Source organism: Arthrobotrys flagrans (genome assembly GCF_004000055.1).
Source record: "Arthrobotrys flagrans strain CBS H-5679 chromosome Unknown unitig_15, whole genome shotgun sequence".
NCBI lineage: Eukaryota > Fungi > Ascomycota > Orbiliomycetes > Orbiliales > Orbiliaceae > Arthrobotrys > Arthrobotrys flagrans.
The window spans coordinates 1,121,912-1,135,679 of record NW_027137545.1 but is presented as its reverse complement, the minus strand read 5'-3'; the positions used below and the strand labels follow the sequence as shown (position 1 = coordinate 1,135,679).

Sequence of the window (13,768 nt, the reverse complement as noted above, 5' to 3'; positions counted from 1 at the left end):
TCTCGTGGACAGGTCGTTTGTATATCGTGTACTATATTTGATACGTACACCGTCTACGGATAACAGGCCGACGGGAGAACGGGAGGGGGGGTATACGTACACCCATTGCGAATTCGAATACCTCAATTCTATAATTAATATCGACTCGGTAAACTATTACCAACGTAATGTTACTTATACCTCTGGTGCACGGTGGGGGTCCAGGCCTCCTCCTCCGTTCGATATATACCATCGTAGCTATTCCTCCCAGCACTGCGTACCAAAAATACCCAAGTGGGGCGTATATACCCCAAACCCGAGTCGGTAGCAGGTAGGATTTGATTTCGATTTAAATGCACACCACAATTGTTCTTCTTTTGCATTTTTTTCGTCAATTATTTTTCGGTCTCGATAGTCCATCGTGTGATACCATCCCAATTGATACGCTTCGAAAAAAAAAAGCTATAGTAAAAAAGGCACGACGGCCTTCCTCCTCGGCACCCTCCTCCCAAACTTTCTTTTATAAAACTCCACCCCCTGAAACGCCCTCGGCGTCATCGACGCAATCTCATTTACCAAAAAGTTGATCGCAGGCGCACATTCCCACCCCCCGGCTGCGATCAAAAATCCAGTCCATTCGATCCATTCCATGAAGTACTGTATCCCAAAAAAACACACATCAATCGGTATCACCGTACGGATAGGAAGGGATGTGAAGGGAAACTGACATGCGGATGCCAACAATACTGCCACAACCCCCCTTCGGGAATCTCATAAACATGTCCGCTGTTCTCCGCTCTGACGACCAACCTCCCCGGTACCAAAACCCTTTCGACACCCTCACCGAGTCCATCCTCCTTCTTCGCCTCCGCGGTCTCCAAATGCTCCCTTTTTGCCCTTCTTCTTATTTCGTAAAGTACATCTTCGTGCCATATGTTCCCCCAAAACCCAATCACCCATATCGCAACACCCGTTGTGAACCGTAACCCCCACCATTTCCCATCCTGTGGGATGGAACCTTGTCGAAGGAGTAAGAACGAAGAGAGGGAGTAGCCGTTCAGATAGTTGAAGTAGGTTCCTACCAGCAGGACTATTACGTGCGCCGGTGCGTACGCCGGTGCTCGGAGCGGCGAGATTAACGCGCGGTTGAGGTAGTGGATTAGATATAATATCGAAAGAACTTTATGGGAGAAAGGTAAGTTTGCAAGAGTCGCGAGAGGGGCTGGGGAGTTGAGGTAGAAGGTTAGGAAGAAGGAGGTGGGGGAGATGAGTTCCATTAGGATCCAGGATAGTTTTCCTATTTTTCATATCAGTATTCGTTGGATATATATATATATATATATATATGCAGGCAGGGGGTGTACCAGGTAAATTGAGAACAGACTTGACGGAAGTCTTACCCATCGGCGTGGTGATCGTGGATTGGAGGATGCAGGCTATGGGGAAGAAGTGGAAGAGCTGGACGTGGGCGCGGTAGATTGCCGGGTCCGGGGAGAAGAGGTAGTCGGTGCGGATGAGGCGGAGGTACTCCATCTTTTCGATCCGCGTCGGCGGTTGAGTTATCGCCAGGATAGATCCCAAGGATGTGAATCTCAAAAAAAAAGCGGCGATACCCCAATATATACCCCCAACCCCCCGTTGGCAAAAGGTAAGTACTCGGCTAGCTAGCTCATGCATGCAGCTCCCCCCGCCAAGCAATTTCAAGCTCGCACCTTCGCTGGTGCGATTGCCCGACATCTCCGAAACGACTCGTCATTGCATCGACCTGCCCCGCCGGATCGAGATGTTTACAATGGAGACCGCAGGTGCGCTTATAACCTACATCGACCCACTTGAGTTAAATATTAAGAGCAGCAGCAGAAGGCATGGATAAGATCCGATCCCTCCTCCCTTCCTTCCGATCCACGATAGCTTCGCTCACGACTTCTCCGAGCCTTCGAATCATCAAATCGTATCCTCCAAGGCCTACATCTTTATCACCGTCAACATCGCAGAAACGAAGAACGGTCTGCATACTGGACTCCAGCGTACGCTCCTACCGCGGTCGGTCTCCTCCGTACCAAAATAAATACTCAAAAGATGGAGCCAACAGTTCAACCCCCCGACGAAAGCACACATGCACCTCGCTCTCCAATCGCTCAGGAAATACACCCCAGAAGGATCATCGGAAGAACCCCCATCGCTCCTCCTCCTCCTGGCAACCACAAACGCAGACAAAGCGTCTTCGCCGGCATCCTACGAGCACCGTCTTGCGATGATGTGCCTCCTCGCCGAAGAAATTCACAACGTCTACGCTACTTCCCCGTCGAATAAAGATACAAAGGCACCGGCTCCGCAGATAGATATAGGGATAACCCCCCACCCCCGCTTCATCGATAAATCCACCGACCTATCGAACCATCCTTCCTTCCCGTCCGAGACGACAAGGCAGGTATGGATTTTGGGATACGATACTTTGACAAGGTACTCCCCAACCACCGCAATCCTCGAAAACAAATACGTTTGACGTATAATTTTTAGACTACTGGACCCGAAATACTACCCACCGCACCACACCCTCACCCCTTTGCACACGACCCTCCTCTCCTCCGCGAACAGAATATTGGTCTTCACCCGTCCCTCCGCAGCCTTCGGTACCGAAACATCACAATACGAATACGTAGCTTCACTCGATCCCTCCATCTCCCAAAGAGTTGACATGGTGGTGCCGGAGGATGCGGGGCAAGTGGATGGGGTCAGCAGTACCGTTGTCAGGAACGGAGTCAAGGATGGGACGGAGGGGTGGAAAGGGGGGGTTTGCGAGGGTGTCGGGGAGTGGATCGGACGGGAGGGGTTGTATTCATAGCCTTTTCTTTTCATCATGTATATCCATAACCCGTGGGAACGGGGGAATATATAAATCGTAACCACCAAAAGCGAGATGATCCCAAACCAAAAGCAAGTAACATCCGCAATGCCAAACACCTTTGCAAAAAAGACAGAGAAAAACGTAACGCAGCTCCATCTCAACCCCTAGCTCCGAGGGGGGGAGGATCAAGCCCCCCCGACTTCCCTCCCCGCCGAAATCGGCTTCACCTTGTTGATCTTCTCGAAAACCTCATCGTAGGTCAGATCGGTCGTGACCTGCACCTTTTGCGTTTCGAGCGAGACGTCGTATTTCAATTCTACCCAGATTTCATCAGCCACCGCAAACATCCACACGTGCACCCGAGGAAGGGAAAGGGGAACGGTCGGGGAAAGGGGAATTACCGGGATGGGTGGTCTGCCACTTCTTGAGAACCCTCTCGACGGCACCGGAACACCCGGAGCAGGACATTGCGACGTCGTATTCGTAGGTTTTGGAGGTCATTTTTCTCTTTTTTTTTCTTCGGCTGTCGGTGTATATTCGGTGGAAAGTCGGTGGGGTGGGGTTAACGGCGGGGTGGTTAAGCGGGGGTAGGTCAAGCTCAGCCGGTCGAGTAGCTCTGGCTGTTGTGTTGACTTTGACCGGCGGGGGAAGAGACACTTTATATATTCATCGACATCACGAACAATGGCACAACAGGACCCTTGGATCACCTCAACCGCCCGGACCGAACCTCCTGGAAATGGTATGACAACCTAGCTTGAATCCGGGCTGACAAATTAACTCCCACCGCGGGAATACCTCCCAAACATCCCCCCCTCGACGTGGAAACGACGGAATCGGAAGCTACGAACAAGGTAGAGTACGTGACGGCTTGCGATGCACAACTCCCGAAAGGAACAGAGTATCCGAATCGTTGGTACCGTCGCATGCAGGTGAGGGGTTTGCCGCAGGAACTTGCTCACGGTCTCCACTTTTCACCCCTCGGTTCGGACCCGATTTCTCGTAGCAGGTATATTAAGCAGCTTTGGTTTTCTTTTTATAAATTTGGGGCGTCGTCGCAGGCTTCCGAAGATGGTTTTCTGCTGGCTGTTGCCGGCACGGTCGGAGAATTGATCACAAAAGCTGACAACGCGGGTGTGACAAAATACCACATTTCCGTACCGTCCATCGATGCCTCGTTGCATGGTATGGGTAGAAAAGGGCGCGCACGGTCATTGAATGGCATGTCTATACGCATGGAAAATAAATCCCAACTGTGTTACAAAATAATACCATATATACGTTGTTCGTTCCAAAATGCAATGGCTTCAAACATAAACACCATGCAAAGTCCCCAAGCCGCAAAAACAAAATGCGTAAATATGTATTAGTCTAACCCCCCGACCTCAAAATCCCCTCCCCGTTTGCCTGCTGTGAAACCATTCCCCGAACTACTAGCCCTCCTCTAGAACGATCCCATCCGTGCCCCCGCTACTGACCCTCCTAGGGCCAGGATTGACAACCCTCAACTTCCCCTTCGGCGCCGTGTATACCAATTGCACTACTTTATCGTTCATATGCGTGATACTCCCATCGTCCCGATCTTCGTCTTCGAAGCCTCGGGTGAATAGGATTATTTCTGCTCGGTGGGGTCGCGAAGGGGTTGACCGCGTGGGGTTTTCACCTGCGGTGGAGGTTTGGGGACGTCTATTCGAGACGGATTTTCGACCGACGGAGGACGTACGACGGTCGGAGGGTTGAGCGCTGCTCGGGTTGAAAGTTGCTGCCATTGCTGCCGCTCGTCGTTTTATCGAGGATCCCAAGGATGGGATTCCGGATTTTTCGGCTTTCCCTCCTGCTTCTTCGTTTTGCCGTGCTGCTGTTGTTTCTGACAACAGAGGGGCGACGATCGATTCCCTCCGTTGCTCACGATGCCGTCCTTTCGATCTCATACGGATGGACCGAACAACGATGGGTTCATCGACCGCCGTATCGGTCGATACCACCATCTTCCCTTTGCCCTTCGCGACCGCCTGTTCTTCCTCGAAAGCCGTGGACCGAATCCCACCGCCGCTGGGTACCAAATACCCTTCCTCCCCTTCATCATCCGTCCCCTCCGTTAGCTCGGGTATCGGAGTCGGCGGTTTGGATTCAGCATAGTAATCCATTATGGACGATAACCTACAATCATCGTCTGTTCTCGCGGGGCCGGGGTTGTACATCTCCTCTACGGCTCCATCTTCCGATGGCTTTCCGCGTTTGATATGTGTTTGTGTTTGTTCTTCTTCTTCGAGAGGGATGTTGGTAAAGAAACGGGATGCGGGTGTGACGTCTCTCCAGCCTTCGCCATCTCTGCCGCCGGCCGTGGAGCTTCGGGCTTGGAGTAACAGGGGTTGCGTGCTGCTATGTGAATAGCGATCGTACCCGCTGCCATATGCCGATGGAGATGAAGAATCTCGAGGGATTGACGTCGGCGTTGGAAATTCTTCTGCCATCTTCTTCGACAACGGTGCAGTTGGATCCCGGGGTCTTTGCTCGCCATGGTTCTGACGGGTGGATGGTAACATCGGCGGAACGGAGTACGGTGCTTCCTCCGGGGTTGTATAAGCATCGAGCGTACGTACCGATCCATCGGAACAAGTCGACGAACCGGTATCCACCGTCTCCGGCGCGCCGGTAGCAACGGCCGTACCCTTCGCCGCCCTCCCGGGCATATCCTTCACCCCTCCCCCTAAAGTCGAAGACTCCTCCCTCTTAGAACCCGAACCCTCCCGTCCGGTCCTCGTCAGAGCCTCTGCTGCCTGAGCGGCAGCATCAGCATTCGCCCATTCTCTGACCCAAGCGACCATTTCGCTCCTAAGACTCCTTCTCCTTTCCTGTGCTGCAGAATCTTGAAACATATCCTCCCGTTGCCGTTGTTGTTCTCGCACCCTTTCTACTGTTTCCACGTCCCCGTGTGAGGGTCGGTCGTGGTGTCTCAAGGGTGCGGGTGGCCGAGGTGGTAATTCTGGACTTCCGCGTGGTAGGTTCTCGCGGAGGAGGCCGTTTGCTTCTGAGGTTCTGGTGCCTCGACGGAAGGGGTTGGTGGATTCGACGCCTGTGATGGAGATGTTCCTGCCGTGTTCCAAATCTAGGGAATCGAATTTACCCCCCCTATCATCGTAGCCATTCGACACCCCCTGGTTCGGTAAATCAGCGTACTCCTCCTGCCGTCTAGCATACCAAAATAACACCGCAAGGACCGCGACAAGCAGCGCAACCCCCCCGAATACCCCAGCTAACATTGCAACATCCCTACGGCTATTCTTCGTACCTTCCTCGCCCGCCGCGGGTTCGGAAACTTGTCCGATGGGGCGGCGGTACTGTTGAATCCATTCGTTGGAGGTTAAATTCAAAAACCAGGTTTTCTGGTTAACCTCCTGTCGGCCCGAGGGGTCGAGGTTTGTGATGTGGAAACCGGAGGTGAGCATCATTACGTTTCCTTCTAGGAGGATGGAGGCGTGGCCCCACAGCGAGATATCACCCGGTGGACCGGAGCCGTCGACTTCTTCGGTTGCGTCGAAAGGTTCCCATTCCCATCCGTTATCATTCAGATCTCCGATATTCAAAACAACCATGGAGGGCTTCGCGGGACGGGTCATGTTTCCTATCCATCCGCCGAATACGATAACCCTTTCTCGGGCTTCGTCTACTATCGCCGAATGACCCGCGCGGGGTGTGATGCTGCTGTCGCTCAGAGCGGCGGAGACGAAGTTCCAGGACTCGGAGGTGGGGGAGAAGAGGGCCAGTCGGCCCAGGCCGATAAAACGGTTCGAAGAGGTATAGCCGCCGAGGATCAGCATGCTGTCTATCGTCGTATCGCTATCACCCGAAGATGTCGAATTTTTTATTTTCAAAGGGGTCATCGAGAACCCTGCTTCCGGGATCTGTGGGTTTCGAGGGATTGATGAGGATGGATCTGTATTCGTATCTTTCGTGGGAGCAGTGGATGTCGATGTCGATGTGGGTTTTGTAGATATGCTGCTCGTCGAGGTAGCAGCACTACCAACGGAGCTAACAATCGTCGTAGTCCCACTCAAAGCCAGCGTAGATGCCATCGGTAAGAGGCTGAGTTTGGGGGATGTGGGATGTTTCGAAGGCATATCTGTTCGTATAGGATATCGTATACAAGTACGCTTCCCGCCCACAATCTACTCTTCTTTCCAACTATCACGGAAACCCTTTCGGATAGATTCAACATCAAAATCGAAAACAAAAAAAGACCTTTTCAAAAGACGGGGAAAGGTACCAAACAACGGTCTATAAAGGATACCCTCCCTCTTCACGTATAAAGCACCACTCACTTTTTTTTCCAAATTCCACAAATCCCGTCCTCAGCCCTTCGTAGCAACGCATACCGTCTGTTGTATTTTTTTACTTTAAAGTTCGCGGTCACCGTGGTGAGGATGATTGCTGGCGACGAAGGATTTTTAAACCTTCTACCCAAAGAAGAAGAAGGAAAATGCACAGCTTCGAAAAGATGATGACCATCCAACATACATGTAACATACGCACGCCCCGAGCTAACATGTCATGAATTCCCCATACCTGAGCTTTCCCAACACGGAAGTTCTTCGGTGGGGCGCAGAGCAAAGTTCCAGGCTCGAGAATGCAACATTCACCAAAGCTAACCAGCTTCCCTTCCACGGGGAAGGAAAGCATGGCACAGAAACAGCAAAGCCCACAAATATGCAACATTCCTGCGTACGACAAAAGGTAAGCTTCGTCGCAAAGACGTACGTGAAATTATGGAAATGCGACCGACCGATCGTCGTTTGGTTTAGCACGGACGGCAATGCATAAGCTCCGATTCCGATAGAAGGAACGAATGATTCTGCTTTTTCCATAATACAATACAATCCACCCGGGAAACATCAAAAACCTTTCGCAAGTTCGCATTCCAAGAATCTTTCTTCTCAAAAGTCATAACCTAGGCGTGCATGCTAAGAAAAACCATCCGAACATCAATGCACCACCACCACCGCCCGAAGCTACAAAAAAATCAAACCCGATAAAAATTGTGCGCAAATCTTCCGTTCAAACTTCCTTGTTCCTATCCCATGTTCTTTCGTATAATAATAATCAAAAGGGAGGAAAAAAAATAGAGGTTTTATGTACATTATGAATATGTTTAACACTCCCCATCCCCCCTTTTCATCCTCTCGAATCCCTTTTCTGTCTACAAGACTCCCGCTGTTTCAATCTCGATGATAAAATAAAATAAAAATCTCAAATCCGTGTCTATAAGGCCCAAAGACTACCATCTCTTTTCAATAGAAGAAAGCCAGATTGGTCCACCCGGTATCTCAGACGTGAACGAGTACAGACAGACAGACGGAGGGGAAGCAAGGTAATGTGGAAACAGAAAAGGAAAGAGAAGTAAATAAGAATAAAAAACCCCCAATAGTATGACGAAAGGGGGTCGATAAGGTGACAAAGAAACACTACACTATGCTAAAAGAACAAGCTCTCTGTGCTGATAACAGAGAGATAAAAAAAAACTCAAAAATGTTTCATCCAAACGCCCACGTTAAAAGGAAAAAACAGGCCAAAAAAAAAAAAGTCAGACTCCTGGTTTGATGGGAAAGATTCGCCCTGGTAGAAAAATTCCATGCATGGGCCGCTGGAGGGGGAGTAAGAAAAGAGCACGAAGGAGGAAGACATAAGAAAGAACCCCACCGTAAATGCATTAAAAGGAAGAAAAGAAACGGTCATGTTGTACAAGGTATTCGGCGTTGTAAAAGAAAAAAAAATGATGGGGTGTCCGGATTAGGGAACATACGACTTTCGACGATTCGCGAGCTGTTCCCTGGTGAGCTGGGTGAGTTGCGGGCGGGAAGATGCAGCGAGACTGTTGCTCCTGACTTCCTTCTTCCTAAAATCGATGACGAAGCCCTCGTCCTCTTCGTCGTCATCGTCACAGTCGTCTGCGTCTTCAATATCCGCAACCGCGCCATCGGCGGAATGGTCATCGTTGGGGTGATCGTGAACGTCTTCGATAGTGTTTAGGAACTCCATGGGTGGGGCTGATCCATTCTTGGTGGACGGTGGTTTGGTGCGTGTGTGAATTTCTTGGTAAGCAGGTTTGGAAGGGAAACAGGTCGGTAGCGTGCTAAGGCGATCTGCGCTATTGAGACGCATTTTTGGAGACAGCGAATTGTAGGACCAGTGGTCGTCAGTGCAGAGTGATGAGGAGGCGGAGATGACACTGGGGAAACTCGTAGAATTGCTAAGACTGGAAGTGCCAAAATGCTCTTCGCTGCTCGATGATGTCAGGGCCGATCGCTCCGGGATTCCGCCCGACGGGGTGGAGAAGTGAAACGACCGGGTGTGTTGGTGCCGTGGGCGTGGCGATCTGGTTCTGGGCGACAAGTTGGGAGATTGAACGGAAGTTCCCGGCGAGACTTGTTGGTCCGTATCGATGGCGCAGGCGCGAGGGGGGAAGCTGCCTTCCCACTTGAGGCTGTGCGGCGTAACCTTGGTGGTGGTGTTTGAAAAGCTACTATCGTCTCCGCTGAAGAACCCTTCCTTGTTTGAGCGGCTGGCAAGAACATCGAGATACGTTGCATCTTCCGGACTGGGAGGGCAGTCCCCGAGAGCACCATCTGCAGACTTGGCACTGATCGGTGAAACGTCCCGGGAATGCTTGCCATCGTCGGTATCCGAAACCGGGAAGAATGGTGACTTGCGACTCGGAGTCGGTGGGAACACGGGCTTTGGATCTTCGGCGGGTGAGGATGGCATGCTGGGCATGGGGCTTGCGGAACGAGATGATCTATTGTCGGAAAATCCGGCAGCCAGGCGCATGATGGAGTCGCAAGATTGCCTACTCCCTCGGCGGATCACGCCGCTCCAGCCTCGCACGGAACCAAAGTGCTTGTCCTTTCCTTCCGCCCTCTTCTCCTTATCCTGTTTCCAAACAATGTCCGAATCACCGGGTTCCGAACTGGTCTCCGTGGCTCGTGTTTCAGTGGCTCGAAAGTCCCTATGCATGTCTCTGCTTTTCGAAGCGCGGAGCAGCCTACCTATGGCTATACGTGAAGAAAAGGCGTTGTTATGATGCCCACGACGACTATGGTGCGCTTCGGCATTCTCATATTGGGCGACCGGGGTTTCGGCGATTGGTGTCTGCGGAGGCGCTTTGGACCCACCGTTGGCGGGAAGAAGACCGGTAACAAGGGATGCCTTATGCTCCTTATTGATATTAGCGACGGTCACAGAGGTAGCACGGCGGAGAGGGGAATTATGTTGATGTTGATATTGATGCGGATGTGGGTGTGAATGTGGGTGCTGATGCGGATGCTGGTGTTGGCCATGTTGATGTTGAGGCAGTGCCAGATTCTTTTCCCTCTTCAAGGCCTTCTGGGCATCCGTTTCGCGATCGCGAAAGAAATCTGCAACATCGTCGGCTCCGTCCATCCCTCCTACGCGAGGTTCGGACGGGGTAGCCCCTAGGGGTACGGTGGTGGGGATCGTGACGGCGCTATGGGCTCGACGTCGCAAACCAACCGCATTTGCAATACCACCGACGGCTTTCCTCAAGCTATTCTTGACACGGCCCAGGACAGTAGCCGGCGCAACAGCGTGGTCGACATCTTCTCTAGAGATCTCAACCGGGCGAGCGCGTCTCGGGTCGCTATCTTCGATCCAGCCGATCGCATCGTCCAAGTCTTGCAGAACCCACGGGTGACGCTTCACCTCAGGGAGCGTGATACGCTTGGCCGGGTCTTTCGTGAGAAGCCTCCGCAGTAAATCCTTAAGGTCGGCGGAGATGGGCTCGTGCGTGTTGGAGGGTTCGTCTTCAGGAACATCGGTCAGTTTCAGATTCAGACTTTTCCGGTGAGACACCGACCGACGAGTGCTCGGGCGGGAGCCGGATGGAGAGTCCACATCAGGACGGAGGCGAGTGTTGGGGATGAAGAGCTCTTGCGTTTCGATGACGTTGTAAAGCTCATATTCGCCGCTTGCCATGAAAGGGCACCTAGCAAAGATAAGGCAATAAAGTGTAACACCAAGGGCCCATACATCGATGGCCTCCGTGATTTGCGGGCGGGGTTTGGTAATGTCGCTGTAGCAGAGCTCCGGTGCAAAGAAGGCAGGTGTTCCGACGGTCTTGGCCAGCTCGATATCAGTCTGATCGAGTCCGACGTTTCCTTCCTCGTCAACACCTTGGCCGAGATAGCTAACACCAAAGTCGGAAATCTTAACTCGATGGTCTCTGTCCCAAAGGAGGTTGGCGGGCTTGATATCCCTGTGAATGATGCCTTGGTAGTGAAGATATTCCAAGCCAAGAACAGTGTCCCTAAAAACTTGTCTGGCTTGCTGGATGGTCAACGACGGAACATACATGAGATCCGGATCGTACGAGTCACTGGTGTTGGTAGCGATCGTAGATAAAGAGTAGTTCCGGGAAGTATCGGAGATATCCTGAACGAAATGGTTGACGTCCGAAGATTCCTGGATAGCGGTCGGAGTCTCATCGTCGTGAGAGTCGTCGGCGAAGCTCCCAACGACAATGTCATCATCGCTAAGAGATTCTTCCGTTTCGCCTCCGAATTCGAGGGACCACATATGCTCTGAGGCAGAGGCTTGCCCTTGATGTCGTTTCCGCTCTTCTCTGGCCTTACGGACGGCTTCGTTTTGCTTAGCGATACGCCGTCGCAGCTGTCGTTCTTTGCGTTGTTCCTCCTCACGAGCATCCGCCGTACCAAGAGCAAGAGCCCGAAGTTTCTCGAGTCGAAGAGCCTCCCTCTGAGCGATACTTTCATCGCCCTGACGTCTCCATTTGACCTCACTGAGTTCAACGAATTCCAGGACCAGATACACTTTCTTGCTCGATGGGTCGTCGATAACTTCGATCAACCTGACAACGTTCGGGTGCCGGCATTTCTTCAAGATGGCGATTTCGCGCTTGACCTTCTCCTCCTGACTGCCTTTCTTCTGACCGACCTTTCCGAGCCGAGGCCGAGAATTCCGTTCGACGATCTTGATCGCAACGAATTCGTGGTCTCCAAGGAGGTTCCGACCGAGTTTAACCTTACCGTGGACGCCTCGACCGATCTCGTTGATGATTTCGTACGAGTTTATGGACTTGCGGCCGGATATCGGATCGAAGTCGACGTCGAGAAGATGGGTTTCCTTAACAGGCTGTCGATGGGCCGGGTGGAGGAAAGGTGATTGGGAAAACAGCTGCCTCTGCCCACCGGGAGATGAGAGAGCAGTCGTTGCGGGTGAATACAAGGCCGCGCTAGCACCTTGATAGGTTTTGATGTGGAGATCGTTTGGAGAAGCGGGTGTGGATTCGGATGTCAACAACGGCTGCACAGGAACCCAGACTTGTGCGTTCGACGGCCGTCGTGTGATGGGTTCGGATCGCGGGTGAGCCAAGAACAATTCATCCGAATTAGATGATTGGTCTCCGTTGGTTGAATTGCTAGACTGCCGGGAATGACCGCGACCCGATGGTGATGTCCCGGCTTTTCCACCGCCTGTTCGAATTTGATCCGTCATTCTTTTTTCTCTTTATTTCTCGACGGGTGAAGAGAATTTGGAGAGTATCCAGGTAGTTACGGCTTGTGCTTTATTGGCATGATAGAGGGACGTTTGGTCTTCTGGGCGAAGGAGGGATTGTAGCTTGGGATGATCTCGTCCGCCCTGAGGAGAAGAAACACCAAGGAAACGCTATCTGTCGACGACAGCAAGGGAAAAATTGTCAGCTTCATTCAATTCAAACAACCGTTATCAAAGGCTAAAATGTCCGTCCGGGATCGGTGCTGGGCCGAAAGCTTCACGACTTATTGGAGTTTGGTATGTCCAAGAAGTCAAACTTTGCTTGTGTAACATACCTCGGATTGAAAAAGATATGGAGGTCTGGGGGCGTATTTCCGAGAAGGTAAGCGTCCGAACGTTCGAGGAGGGTATGCAGTAGGAGCTAATGCTTGGAGTAGAGTACAGTCATCTAATCAGCTCCTTGGTCCCGACTCGCGAATGGGAACCGCCTCAAAGGAATATCCAATCCCTACCTGGAACAGCCTGAGAGGTATTCAACAGCAATTGGCAAATGACCGAGCTTGGTCGTGCGTGTGTTGGCAGAATATCAAAACGCGATGGAGATTTGATTCCCGAAGGTTGGAAAGCAAAGAAATAAAAAAGAAAAAGGAATCAGAACACGGGATTGGGATATCCAGAGATAAAAGATTCAAGCCCGCTAGAACTTCGAGATTACGAATCGTGTAACGTGGTAGGAAGGGTCTCGGTATACGAGTAGGGCCGCGAGCTTGGGAAGGCTTGAGCCTTTTCTGGTTCCGGAAGGGTTTGACGGGGACCAAGAGAGAAATCGAGGCTCAACGAACGGCGATGGCAGCCTGCAGATGTTGCAGAAAGGATGATGGATAGCTGATATTGATTTAACCAAGCACGGATAGTTAAATTTTGATCGGATGGTATTCGATTGGGCGGGACTTGTGTCTATTCCGTACAAGGCTGTGCCAGGGAGGGAATATAAACGGTGAGGAATTTGGATGGGTGGATGGATCGGGTTTGACTGGTGGTCTACGTAAAGGGTCGATGTCGTCTCACGTAGCACCAGGGTCGTGTGCCGGCCTACACAGCAGTTCTAGTCGACGCACAAGAGGGTCTCGGTACGGGATGGTATGGTATGGTGATGATCAGGTCGTCTCGGACAGGCTAATATGGTCAATCAATGCAGCGATGAAGAATTGTTGGGGATGACAGCTAACAGCCTAGCTAGCTTGGCCTGAGGGGAGAGAGAAGTTGATGATGGGGAGGATTGTTGGAGGAGAGGTATTCGTTCGAGTTAATTCGGGTCAGCCAAGGCAAGGTGGTGGTGGTAGTGGTGGTATGTGGTGGTGTAGTGGCAATCCGTCGGAATGATGTCGGTCCTCCAGTTCCAGTTTCCAAAAC

General features: G+C 51.7%; 5 protein-coding genes across 5 annotated transcripts; 1 reads left to right on the top strand and 4 right to left on the bottom strand.

Annotated features, from left to right (window-relative positions):
* Nucleotides 1–441: 441 nt before the first annotated feature.
* Nucleotides 442–1,512, bottom strand: DFL_000284 (uncharacterized protein; the record flags this gene model as incomplete). Its single annotated transcript, XM_067631685.1, has 3 exons — nucleotides 442–636; nucleotides 708–1,276; nucleotides 1,344–1,512. The coding sequence occupies 3 exons, from the start codon at nucleotides 1,510–1,512 to the stop codon at nucleotides 442–444; spliced, it is 933 nt and encodes a 310-aa protein (XP_067494812.1).
* A 259-nt stretch (nucleotides 1,513–1,771) lies between these two features.
* Nucleotides 1,772–2,824, top strand: DFL_000283 (uncharacterized protein; the record flags this gene model as incomplete). Its single annotated transcript, XM_067631674.1, has 4 exons — nucleotides 1,772–1,784; nucleotides 1,840–2,006; nucleotides 2,072–2,442; nucleotides 2,500–2,824. 4 exons carry the CDS (start codon nucleotides 1,772–1,774, stop codon nucleotides 2,822–2,824), a joined length of 876 nt encoding a protein of 291 aa, XP_067494811.1.
* A 188-nt stretch (nucleotides 2,825–3,012) lies between these two features.
* Nucleotides 3,013–3,328, bottom strand: DFL_000282 (uncharacterized protein; the record flags this gene model as incomplete). The annotated part of the gene is made up of 2 exons (XM_067631663.1): nucleotides 3,013–3,143; nucleotides 3,229–3,328. The coding sequence occupies 2 exons, from the start codon at nucleotides 3,326–3,328 to the stop codon at nucleotides 3,013–3,015; spliced, it is 231 nt and encodes a 76-aa protein (XP_067494810.1).
* A 932-nt stretch (nucleotides 3,329–4,260) lies between these two features.
* On the bottom strand, nucleotides 4,261–6,948 carry DFL_000281 (uncharacterized protein; the record flags this gene model as incomplete). The annotated part of the gene is made up of 1 exon (XM_067631652.1): nucleotides 4,261–6,948. One exon carries the CDS (start codon nucleotides 6,946–6,948, stop codon nucleotides 4,261–4,263), a length of 2,688 nt encoding a protein of 895 aa, XP_067494809.1.
* A 1,666-nt stretch (nucleotides 6,949–8,614) lies between these two features.
* DFL_000280 (uncharacterized protein) lies at nucleotides 8,615–12,355 on the bottom strand (the record flags this gene model as incomplete). Its single annotated transcript, XM_067631640.1, has 1 exon — nucleotides 8,615–12,355. The coding sequence occupies one exon, from the start codon at nucleotides 12,353–12,355 to the stop codon at nucleotides 8,615–8,617; it is 3,741 nt and encodes a 1,246-aa protein (XP_067494808.1).
* Between the last annotated feature and the right edge of the window lie 1,413 nt (nucleotides 12,356–13,768).